The sequence below is a fragment of the Chinchilla lanigera genome, unplaced genomic scaffold, assembly GCF_000276665.1.
Source record: "Chinchilla lanigera isolate Chin_1 unplaced genomic scaffold, ChiLan1.0 scaffold00110, whole genome shotgun sequence".
Lineage (NCBI taxonomy): Eukaryota > Metazoa > Chordata > Mammalia > Rodentia > Chinchillidae > Chinchilla > Chinchilla lanigera.
Window position 1 is genome coordinate 5,553,129 of NW_004955511.1, and position 12,139 is coordinate 5,565,267.

At 62.8% G+C, this 12,139-nt stretch overlaps 1 protein-coding gene across 1 annotated transcript; it reads left to right on the forward strand.

Annotated features, from left to right (window-relative positions):
• The first annotated feature begins 4,193 nt into the window (after positions 1-4,193).
• Positions 4,194-11,738, forward strand: Tmem109 (transmembrane protein 109). The gene is made up of 4 exons (XM_005408117.1): positions 4,194-4,283; positions 9,226-9,470; positions 10,177-10,279; positions 10,614-11,738. The coding sequence occupies exons 2-4, from the start codon at positions 9,234-9,236 to the stop codon at positions 11,003-11,005; spliced, it is 732 nt and encodes a 243-aa protein (XP_005408174.1). The 5' UTR covers positions 4,194-4,283; positions 9,226-9,233; the 3' UTR covers positions 11,006-11,738.
• Positions 11,739-12,139: the final 401 nt, after the last annotated feature.

Here is a 12,139-nt window from a genome sequence, read left to right on the forward strand (position 1 = left end):
CGCGCTCCTGCCTCCGCCACCCACTTCCGGCTCCCCGGAGCTTCCGGGGCGCTCCGCGGCGAAAGGGGGCGGCCCTCGAGCGGAGCCCGCGCAGCGCTTCACGTGCGAGGGCGGCCGGCGGCGCCTCCGACCCCAGCGCCCAACGGAAACTGCGCTTTCCCACAATGCACCCTGGCCGGAAACGGCCTGCGAGGGGCGCTCGGCTTTCTCCGGCTGGACTCGGCTGCTTCCGGAGAGACGGAAGGCGGGAAGGAGCGGAAAGTAGCCCTTCCTTGTTGCCTTGGGAACGCGAAGCCAAAGCTGTTCGCCCGGCAGTGTTCCCGAAGCGGCGCTACGCCGGCCGGGCACTGGGGCTCTGAAACTGATGTACAAGAGAGTTTCCAAAGAGCTCGGTAAAAACGGGTTCTTCGGGTGCCCCACGGACCCGCAGGTCCCCACTTGGTTCTCAGTGGCCTTTTGGGAGACCCCGCGGTGAACCCAGGGCCCTGGCACTGAGCTACATCCCAGCCCGTTTTATTTTTGATTTTGAGACAGCGATCCCTAAGTCTCTGAATTGTCCAGCGCCCAGGCTGGGCTCGAACTTGGAATCCTCCTGCCTCAGCCTCTAAAGTGCTGAGATCACAGGCGAGCACCGCCACAGGGCCGTGGCTTCACTGCCTGCTGTTTTGAATATAGTCCCCCACCACCCATGCAGTAGTTTCATCCCCGCAGTCCCTGTCAATTCTTCAGGAGGGTGGGAACTTCGACTGTGGGCTTAGAGGTGGGGACCTACAGACAGTGACTAGATGACATTCTGTCAGCACGCCGAGCTCCTGGATGCGTGGTGGCTCCCTAAGGCGGGGGGACGGGCCAGGGGCACGGGTACATGTGGCGCTGGCCCCATGATGTGGTGCAATCAAGGCGTGCCCTTTGCCAGCCTGTGCCAGGGCTTTGGACCTTGAGCCTCTGCAACATCCCAAAATAAACTTTCCTCTTTTTCAGGTTTTTTTGTTTTGTTTTGTTCTTTAGACAGGGTTTTGCTATGCAGCTCAGGGTGGCCTTGAATTCACTCTGTAGCCCAGGCTGGCCTTGAACTTGCATCGATCCTCCTGCCTCAGCCTCCTGAGTGCTGGGATTACAGGCGTGCACCACCAAGCCCAGCCGACCTCTTCTCTTTATCAAGCAGCCCGCGCCAGGTGTTCTGTCATACAGGGAGCAAGCGTTGTGGGCTGCAAGGTGGGCAGATAAAGCAGCACTGGGACAGATGCGGTCACCGAAGTCTGCTGCAGATGTGCACTGACACAGGTGGGGAAGGTGCGGGCAGAGGAGGAGAACGAGGGGTCCCAGGAGGGAAACAGAAACAGCACAGGCAAAGTTGGGAGGGAAGATGAAAAGTTCAGGTGAGCAGGGGCTGAGAGTGGAGCCCGACTGTGAGCCCCCTCCTCGCAGGAAGTTGGCAGAGTCAACTTCTCCATGCCTTAGTTTCCATATCTGAAAAATGGGGGTGTGATGGGGTTATATTAAATAACAGTTCAGGAGACCATTGCACTGGACTAGTCCCAACAGTGTAGAAGACAGCCAGACGCAGGGGCTTACTCCTGTAACCCCAGGAACTGCGGAGGCTGAAGCCAGAGGGTCACAAGTTTGAGCCCTGTCTCAAAATCAAATGAGCTGGGGATGCAGCTCGGGGCCCTAGAGTCAATCCCCGTACCACCAACTACATAAATAAATTCCGTCACTTACACAGCGATTCCACGTCACCAAGCCAAAGCTCAGGTGCCTACCTGAGCCTCTGAGAAATCAGCAGGGAGAAGCAGGTGCGGACAGAGGGCCAGTCCACGGGCGCGATACCACGTCAAACACTGAGCCTGGTGTGCGGAGCTCGCCTGCCTCTAGAATCACAAAATGAAGCCGCTCGGTCTTAAAGCAGTCAGGGCCCTGCAGGCCACCACACAGGCGCGCCCTCCGGGGTCCTGCTTCCTGTCCGGCCCACTTTGCAGAGCGGCAGTGACCTTTCCACGGGCATCGACGCACCCCGGGGCTTCTCATCCACCCAATGAGCAAGGGCCCAGGCTCTGCCCTGACACTGGGGCCTGAAGGATGCCTGAGGCAGGGTCCTGCACCCCCTCACCCCCGTCCCGCAGTTATGACGGGGCTTGAACCCCTACGCTTTGCGCTGAGCTGCACACCCAGCAGGCTTCTATTGATGACTGGTCCTTTTGAGACGGGGTCTAAGCTGGCCAGGCGGGACTCCAACTTGCAACGCCTCTGCCTCACACACACAGGGAGCGCGTAAGAAAAAAGTTCCAGGGCGGTGAGCGCTCCACACCAGAGAAATCGGGTGGGGTGCGCAGGAGGGGCTGGCTCTGGGGGCCTGGCCACCCAGGCAAGGTGGTGCCTCTGAGGTGGTGAAGATTTTTTGGTGAGACCTAAGTGAGGGAGAGGAGCAGTCCTGAGACTGCAGAGGAGGGAGGTGTTTCTTGCGGAGGAATTGGTCCCCACCTCCTATGTCCTGGGGCCCACGTCAACCCGCCCCCCTCACCGACCCACCTCTGTGCACAGTGGTGTTTTCTTTTCCCTGTGGCCCCAGGAATCAAACCTGAGCCTCTTACACTTGAGGCAAGCAGCCCACCACTGAGCTACATCCCCAGTCTTTGTTTTTCTTTTAAATTTTATTTCAAGATAAGGCCTCACTAAACTGCCCAGGGAGACCTTCAGCTCGAGATCCTCCTGCCTCAGCCTCCCAAGTAGCCAAGATGACAGGTGTGTGCCGCCACACCCAGCACCACACTGGCCTTTCTTTCGTTCCTGAAACACACCTGCTCCGGCTGGTTCCGAAGGCTGTGCCTGGAGCACTTTATGAACACCGCCCTGCTCCACCCGGCCAGCTGCTCTGGAGGTCCACTTCAGCCCATCTGAAGCTCACTTCCCTCCAGACCTGGCCAAGGTCGAGTCTCCACAGCACCCTGCAGTGCTCCTCCTTAGAGCTGCCTGGAGAAACTGTTATGGTTTAGTTACTTATGCCTTACTAGTGGTTTGACATTGGGTTTCTCTGCTAGACTATGAGTTGTTCTTTTTCTGCTCCTCTTCCTCTTCCTCCTTTTTTGTGACAGAGTCTCACTATGCAGTTCTGGTTGAACTTGAACTCATTATGTAGCCCAGGCTGCCCTCCAACTCTAAGCGATCCTCCTGCCTCAGCCTCCCAAGTGCCGGGATGACAAGTGTGTGCCACCAAGCCCAGACAGGCTGTGAAATCTGTGACAGTAGGAGCCCCAGTTGTTCTTGTGACCCCTGCTGTCAAGTCCAGAGGCCATATGGTGCCTGGCATGCGGCAGGAACGCCCTGCCTACCAGGTGTGAGATGCACACGTTCTCCCAGCACTTCGGGATGTGGACACTGTGTACCGCAGGCACGTACTAATCAAATACATTCTTTTTAAAAGGGGGTGGAGGATAGCTTAGTGGTGAGCGGCCCCAGCACGTGCGAGGCCCTGGGTTCCACACTCCACTGAAAAACAGAAGCTTTTCAGGTAAAAGCAGCGTCGCGGAGCAGCCCGGCTTCCTGCTGATGTGAACCCCTTTTTGGGGGCGTCCGGCCGGGAACCTGCGCGGAGGGGAGACAGCAGGCGGAGAAGGCCGGGGCCCGGGGCTGCCCTGGGCTGGGCAGGGCGGGCACGCCTGGCCGAACCCCGGGCCCTCCGCGCCCCGTGTGCGCGGGAGGGTCGAGCGGGGGCGCGTGCCGCAGGGCGAGGCGTCTCCGCGCCGGCCCTGCCGACCTTTCCCGGAGGAGGCGGGGGAGCCCGGGACGCGAGCACCGGGCTGGGCGGCGCGGGACACGCGGGCGCAGGAGGGAGGAAGGCGGCCGCGCTTCGCAAACGTCCTGCTCGCGTCCGCTCGGTGAAACTTCACCAAGGGTCAGGCGCGCGCGATCACCAAGGAGGCGCTGGCCGCCTCCTGCCAAGTCCGGGGCGACCGGGCGCAGGTGCTCCGCAGAGGACTCTAACGCCTCCCCCTTTGTGCCTTTTTGGCGCGAAGTCGCTCCGCGCCGGGAACTACGTTTCCCACCATGCCCCGCGCGGAGCGTGCTGCGGCCCAGACCGCGCCCGCCGCGCGCGCGCCCTTCTCTTCCCGCCGGCCCGCCCGCGGCGCAGTGCGCATGTGTCCTCCACGCCCGCGGCGCCCAGCCACAGCGGGCCCCGTCCCGCGCATGCGCACACCGCAACCCGACGCCCCGGAGTTGAGGCGCGGGTTTGGCGGCGCATTTCTGCGAAGTCGCACGTGAAGCATCGCAGTGACCGGAGCTTGGTGAGTGCAGGCCGAGGGCGGGCTGGGCGGCCGCACACGAGGCCGGGGTGCCGCGGGCCCGCGAGGGGAGCAGGGCGGAGCCCCGCGGCCTCAGACCGGAGAGGGGAGGGATCCCACGTCGAGCGGCGGGTCGTGCCCCTGGGACCCGGATCCTCGTTGCTACGCAACCGGGGCGGCGTTACTAGGTAACGGGAGGCGCGGGTTTCTCGTTTGCAGAGGGTGCACGTGCTGCGGGAGATGTGCCGGGTGCCTCGGCTGCGGGGCGCGGCCCTGCCAGCGCTGAACCCCGACCTCCGCGCCCGACCCTCCCGGCCCCACCTCGCGCCCCGCGGGGTCGCGCTTACCCGGGCCCCAGCTCATGGGCCGCCCCGTGTCCCTCATCCGCCCGCGACGCTGCCGCTTGGCAGAGACTGCTGTCCGAAATAGCACATGCCGCTGACACTCCGCCCCGGAGCCTGGCCCTGTGGAGCGCCGTCACCCGGCCCCGGGCAGTTGCTGGGCCAGAAGTGTGGGGGCTTAGCTAGGGGCCGCCCGACCTGCCAGGGTGCTGACTTCATTCTGCTTTCACCCAGCCGCGCTTCTCGGGTGGCGCTTATGTTTGAATCCCCTGCTAAAATAACCACCCTCGTCCCTCCTCTCCGTGTCTCTGTCTTGCACTCGCTGCTTCTTGACGAGCCCCTAATACTCATTTGACAAGCATTTACTAGTCATCTTTCTGTTTGTGGTACTGGGGATGGCAGGAAGAGTTAGGCATCGGGCTTGCCTGCCAGGGGCGGGTAGTCGGGGGATACACCGCCACGTGCTGGCACGGTGCAGTGACACATGTGTGGGCTGCCACCTTCTGTAGGGGTTTACAAAGTGCCTGCAGAAACATCGTGACTCCTTGCAGCAACCTGCAACCTGGCCTCACCCCGTTGTACATTTGAGAAGACTGAAACTCAGATAGGTGAAGTAACAGACAGAGGAAGTGGCTTAAACCTGGCATGGTACTACCCACCTGTAATCCCAGCACTTGGCAGGCTGAAGCAGGAAGACCTATCGTTTGAGACCAGCTTGGGCTGTGTAGCTAGTTTCTGTCCCAAAAACAACCCAAAAAAGAAGTGGCGGCTTCTTGTTGGGTGAATTGAGCCCTGGGTGGAAAAGTCTGGGGTCCCCTGCGCACTGCTGCACTTGGTTTTGCCTAGAGTGCCCTGGGCCCTGGGCCACTGGTCATTTGCGGCAGCTGTGTGGTTGTGCATCAGGCATCCCTGGGGAGCTGCTCGCACGAGAGGCTGAGCTCTTCTCTGGGGGGCAGTGAGTGAGCAGCCCTGGGGGCTCCTTCCTGAGCCACTCACTGCCACACAGGGACCGCCCCCTGACCTGTGGTGACTCACAGCCTGAAAGGGAAGAGAGGACAGCCTTGCCCCACCCTGGCACGGGCGCACAGCTGGCCCCGTAGTTCGTGCTCTGCACTGGCGTGGTGAGGAAGGCGGCTTCCCCAGCCCAGCTGCACCCCTGGGCCCTGCCTGAGCTGTGCTTCAGCTCCTGAGCAGAAGTGGGAGGGCTGTGCCTCTGTTCTGTCCTCTCAGACCTCCTGGGGCACAGCACCCTGACCCGGTAGAGGGTCTCTTCCGGACTTCCTGCTCTGTTGGTGTGTGACAGAACTTTAAGCCTCTTGTGGGTAGGGACGTTGTATGAGGCGCTTCGGGGACGGGACGGGGGTGAGAAGGGACCTTGGGCCCTGGCATCAAGTCCCGGTTCTGCTCTGTGATCGTGGGTAGTCACGGGCCTCTCTGAGCCACACTTGTCTAAGAGAAGTGGAAGGTGCTGAGATACAAGATTGTTGTAAGAGTTAATTGAGATAGCGCAGTAAGAAGCACTTTGTAATCAGAAAGCACCACCGAAAAAGTTTTATATACCCAATAAATAAAAATTGTTATTGTCTAGTGCCTACTGTTTGTCTGAGGTCAGGCATTGTAGGAGGGGGAAAAGCATAAACCAGACTTCTACCTCTCAGAGGTTGAGACTGATTCAGCTTTTGATTATTGAGGCCTTTTTCTTTTTTTTTAAAGAAGTTGAAGCATGATGTTGCATGCCTGTAATCGCAGTACTCTTGAGACGCTGAGGCAGGAGGACTGCAAGTTCGAACCCAGCCTGGGCAACTTGGCAACTTAGCAAGACCTTGTCTCCAAAACAAATAAAAGAGCTAAGGATGTAGTTCAGTACCAAGGCCCTGGATTCAATCCTCAGTACTGCAGAAAACCCCCACAGATTTGATTAGGCCGAAGTGAGGAGATAGAGTGGAGGTGGGTCAGGGTCTAAGGCCTGAGCATGACCCAGAGTAACAAGGAGAAATCCTCTTAAAGAGCAGCCCTGAGAAACCGGCCCCTGGTCATCCGGGCTCTCTTTGTCCAAATGGCACCCGCTGCGCCCTACTGGACTTGGTTGCTGGTGTGCGTCAGAGGGTCGCCTGCAGAGCTGTGAGGGGTCTATTTCAGGTCCCCCGGCTCAGGGCAGATAGCCACGCTAAGGTTGAGGCTGGCGCAGAGCGAAGCAGGTTCCCTGTGTGGGAGGAGGCGACCCTGTCACCCTGACCTTCGGGGGTGGGGGGAGGAGGCGACATCTGATTCCTCCTGGTGGAGGCCCTGGGATGCAGGATCCAACCCAGGGTAGCAGCCCTGCACTGCGAGTCCTCGGCATGCCCCAGTGCTCAGGGACCAGCCTCATCTCCGGCCCCGGCAGGCGGGGGCCATCTGCTTCTCGCCTGGTGCCAGCAAGAGTAGGAGGCTTTCCCCGCCTGAGGCCAGTCCACGAGGACTACGGGTTTTGCAGCCTGCTTGACCCCCCAGGGCAGCAGCAGGGCAGCTGCTCCTGGGCCAGACAGCACCCAGAATGTAATATTTTTAGAAGCCTTTTTTGGAGCCGTTTCCTTCCCAGTAAGCAAAAATGAGAACACCCTTCTCTTTCCTCTCTGCCTTCTCCACGGCTGCAGATTTCTGACCAGCCAAAGGCCTCCGTAACCGCAGACCTTGTCTGACTCTGATCCTCAGCCTGTTTCTGGAAACTCTCAGGGGCCCCTGAGTCACCTCTCACCTGGGAAAGGAGGGGATTCGCTGGTGCTGTCCGGCCAGCATGGCTTCCAGCGAAAGGTGGACCTGCAAACATGCTTCTTGGCTGATACTCGCCTGCCTCAATGAGGTGGTGCTTGTTGGTTCTTAACCTGTCTCAGCATCAAGTTACGGGTAGACCAGAGCACCAGGTGTTAGACAGAGCCGCCAGTAACTCCCCAGCTGGCTGGTGGAGGCCCGGTTCATCTGGCTCCTGAGTGATCTGTGGCTTGGCTTTGAATCACTGGTGAGACCTCTGTCAGAGACATGCAGTGCAGCGTTGTGTTCCGGGCACGGCGGGAGAGGCACCTGTAGAGGCACCTGTAGTCCTCTCCTGGCCTCCCCTTTCGTACTTGCAGTTCCCGCTTCCTCCAGGGGGGAGGCAGGTGGGGTTCAGGGACGGGCAACACCAGCCAGCCTTGTGTTACTCAGGGCTGTTCTTTACGCCTTTGCCCGTGTGGTTGGGAGTGGAGCTCGCGTGCCCGTGGTTGTGACTGTGTGTGTTCCTGCGTCTGCATGTGGCGCTGTGTACACACACTGGGAGCGTCTCGGTTTCCATCCCAGAGCGCCGTATCCCTGACCAGTGGGTTCCCAGGTGCCTGGAGCAGTGAGGGTGTCCTCTGTCACAACCTTGGCCGCACCAACATGCAGCGGCTTCTGCAGGTGAAGACGCAGGTGTTATTTGTAGCAGGCCTTTCGACATACCTGGGTGTGTGCGAACGCAGCCCTGGGGGCTCCCGGTCTAAGGGCAGGACGATGGGGGGCTCGTGCCGGGGAGCCAGGCCTGTGCCAGGGTTTGAGGAGGAGGGTGCTGAGGATTTGGTCGATCAGCCAACACCATGCATCTCTGGAGGGTACAGGGCTTGGAGCACCCCCGGTAGCTGGTGTGAGGGTGGTGCCCCTGGAGCTCGGTCAGGCTCGGCGCCCTGGCCGTCTTCTCCCGGGGCTCATCGGCACCTGTAGGGTAAACAGCGAATGAGTGTTTTCCTGAACGCCGGTGCCGTTCTAGTACAGGCACGGCGCCACAGCAGGGGTGGGAAGCAGGGTGCCGGCCGGCAGGGGTGCGCCAGCTGGTTTCCCCAGGGAATGGGCCCCCTCCTGGTGTCGCAGAGGCTGTCTGTGAAGAGCAGGTGACCCGGAGAAACAGAGTTGGTTTCTCCTGTGTGCCCGCAGTGGCTCTCAGCTCGGGCGGTGGGCTGGGGTGGGGGACTTTCGGTCTAAGCCCAGGCCGCCCCTAGACAGGAGGTCAGAGCCTCGGGCTTGGGACACGCACGTGGGCACTGTGTGATACTCCGGGGGTGCCGCGGGCAGGCTGCTCGAGACCGTGCGTGTCCTGACCCCAGCGGGTGCAGGTCTGAGGCAGAAGCTTGGCGACCTGGCCCCGGCTTAGCCTGAGCCCTAGCTCTGCTCTGTACGAGGGGCCCAGAGGAGGTGACCGCGGCCTGAGCCCGGGCTCCTGTGCGCCCCTCCCGTGGGGCGCTGCGCCCCCGCCGCGCCGTGGCAGTCCTGTCGCCTGCTGCTTTAAGCTGACTTTACGTCGGTCGTGTCAGGTAGAGTCTGTGCTGCCTGGACAGAGCCTGAGCATGAGAGTCTCAGCCTGCCCTAGGGCCACAGCACCCAAGACGTCAGGCGTTCGGAACTGGAGTGACCTCAGAGCGCCTCTCAGCCTGCCAGGCCTTGCCCGGCGCTCGCCCGCTGGTCAGTATTAATGTGAGAGTGGAAAGAGGAGCCACGGGAGGCGGCCCCGCGGGGGATGCGCCGGCTGCCTCTGGGAGGGCCGTCCTGGAGGTGCTGGGGAGCTCGGGCTCGGGCGTGGCAGGCGCGCTCCGACTCTAGCCGCCCGCCTTCTCCCGCAGACCCCGCCATGGCTGCTCCGGGCGGCCGTCCAGTGCGGGCCACGCAAGTGCTCAGAGCCAGCCTGCTGGTCCTGGTGGCCCTTGCCTTCCTCCACGGAGCCTTGGCCCAGCCTCACCGGGACTTCGCGCCGCCAGGCCAGCAGAAGAAGGAGGCCTCCGCTGACCCCCTGACCCAGCTCGGGCGAGCGCTGCGGGCGACGCTGGACAGCTGGCTGGGCCGGGAGAACATGCACTTGGTCTCTGAGGTAAGGAGGGCGAGCCCTGCGGCGGCGGCCCACGTCAAGGGCAGAGAAAAGGGGACGTCGCTAGCTTGGCACCAGCTCCTCTGGGGCCGAATCCCTGGTGTCCAGAGCCCCAAACTCCACCCCAAGCGGCCTTTCACTTCCTCCTGCCTGGGCCTTCAGCCCCACCCCATCTCCCCCCAGGCCCCCCGCTCTCAGTCCAAGGCCTGGGAGGTGCACCTCCCTTCAGACCCTCACTGCTGGGCCTTGTCTGACTGGCGAGAGATCCAGACGTCTGTGCCCGCCTGTGGAAGGCAGGGTTTGACCTGCCCGCTGGCAGGCGTGGGTCCGTGCACTGATAGGTGGCCCTCCAGGCCGAGGCAGACAGACGGAAGACCCATGATACAGCTCGGCTGCAGACTGCTTTTGTGGTGCGCCCTAGGGTCACAGTACAGATGCTCCCTTCCGAGCCACCGCCGGGACACGGGTGCACTCGCTGCTGCCGCTGGGCCGGGTCAGGCCCCAGGTGCCCTGCTTTGCAGCTCAGGCAGGGAAGCGGTGTCCGCCCGTACGCAGGGGGAGGACGTGGCGCCCCCCTGTGACCCCAGCCCCTGGCACTGGCTGAGAAGCAGGTCTCCACTCCCCGCAGGCCAGCGTGGCCCGGGTGAGCAGCTTGGAGGAGAGATGCCTGGTTCCTTCCGAGCTCTGCTCACACACCCTCTTTCCACAGACCCTGTCGCAGGTGACATGGGCCGTCTCCTCGGCCATCTCGGTGGCCTTCTTCGCCCTGTCTGGGATTGCAGCTCAGCTGCTGAACGCCCTGGGGCTGGATGGTAAGTGACCGGACTGGTAGGACACCTTCCACTGGGGCAGGGTCTCCCCGCCCCACGCAGGCTGCCCCGGGGTGTGGCCCGAAGCCGGCCACAACCAGCACCTGTGCGGAAGCAGGTGTCTGCCTCGTGCTGGGCTCCAGCGTCTCATTTATGGTTAACCACAGCCCCGGGAGGGGGAACTGCTGTCTTGAGTGAACCGGGCTCCTGGGAGGTCCGGCAGCAGCCGGGGACTGCCGCGGCTCCCTGGCGGGGCTCTGCTCTTCGGGGAGGGCGCGTCCCTGTGCTTCTCCGGCCCTGCCTGCGCCCCGGGTTGCTGACGGTCACTCCCCCTCAGGTGACCACCTCACCCAGGGCTGGAAGCTGAGCCCTGGCCAGGTCCAGACGTTCCTGCTGTGGGGTGCGGGGGCCCTGGTCGTCTACTGGCTGCTGTCCCTGCTCCTCGGCCTGCTCTTGGCCTTGCTGGGCCGCATCCTGGGCGGCCTGAAGCTTGTTGCCTTCCTGGCCGGCTTCGTGGCCCTGGTGAGGTCGGTGCCCGACCCTTCCACGCGAGCGCTGCTGCTGCTGGCCCTGCTGACCCTCTATGCCCTGCTGAGCCGCCTCACCGGCTCCCGGGCCTCCGGTGCCCGGCTGGAGGCCAAGGTGCGCGGGCTGGAGCGCCAGGTGGAGGAGCTGCGCTGGCGGCAGAAGCGCGCGGCCAGGGGCCCACGCAGTGCGGAGGAAGAGTGACAAGGACGCCCGAAGCTCCCCCTTCGCCACACCGAAGAGCTGAGCTGCTTCTGGGCTGGGGCCCTCCCCGCAGCCCCTGCCCTTCCCCTCCAGTACCTCCCTGCCACGGCCTCAGCTGAGAGAGCGGACGGCCCTTGGCTTCCTGCCCGTTTGCCTGGGCAGGTGTGCAGGCCTGGCTTTCACTGCTGCCTCTGGGGCCCTGGCCTCCTGTGACCTGCCTGCTCCCCAAGCTCTGCCCTCTGCCCGCCCTGTCCTGGCAGCACCCCACCATCCCCTGCCCATTGGCCAGCCGGGGAACCGCCTGGGTGTGGGCTCAGGCTGGAACAGGGCCTCGGGCCGTGGGCGATACACCCTATGTTATAAGTGCCTTAATCCAAGCAGTAGCGCCCCGCCCACCGCTGCCATCCCGGAGAGCTCGGGCACCACATCCCGTCCTTGTTAGCCAGAGCAGACCGGCCACCGCGCCTTGCTGGGAGCTCAGAGCCCAGAAGGCAGGAGGGCAGCGTCCTGCCCCACGCTGGCCTGCACGGTGCCGAGGAAGAGGAGCAGGCTGGTCAGCCACCCTGCCGCCGCGGTGTCCTGCTCCCTGGGCCCCAGGGGAGGGAGGTGGCCGTCTCTGCCCGGCCTGGCACCCATTTTGGCCGCTGAGGTTTGACGTGAAATAACAGCTGCAGTAATCCTTATTTTTATCAGTGCTTGGTTGATTTCAAATAAAGTGCACGCTATTTTATTATCTTGTCTGAATAAAGTGTATTTACTCCCAGTCTGTGCTGCTGTGACGGCCCCACCTCTCCCGGGGGGGCGGCAGCAATGGCGCACGGCCAGGACCCGGCCTCCTGGCTCCTGCCTGGCACAGAGGTTCCCACTGGGCCCACAAGTGGGGACGTGGGTTTCTGTTCTGCTGCCGGCCGCACCCGCGCTCCCTGGCGGGGCCGGGCACCAGAGGGGCAGTGCCCGGAGCCCCTGGGGCAGCCGGGGGCTGTCGTCGGCCCCGTTGGCCCCTTTCTTCCCCACGTTCCCAGCCTGGGTCTGACCCGCGGTGATGCCAGCGCAAGTGACACGCGGGCGCCGCACTCCGCGTCCTCCGGCAGGGGGCGCACCGCAGCCGCCCGGCCCGGCGTCGGGGCGGCCCTT

Coding starts and splice junctions, on each gene's coding strand:
- Tmem109 (XM_005408117.1), top strand. CDS start 9,234: ATGGCTGCTCCGGGCGGCCGTCCAGTGCGGGCCACGCAAGTGCTCAGA. Junction 9,471..10,176: donor ACATGCACTTGGTCTCTGAG/GTAAGGAGGGCG, acceptor CTCTTTCCACAG/ACCCTGTCGCAGGTGACATG. Junction 10,280..10,613: donor GAACGCCCTGGGGCTGGATG/GTAAGTGACCGG, acceptor ACTCCCCCTCAG/GTGACCACCTCACCCAGGGC.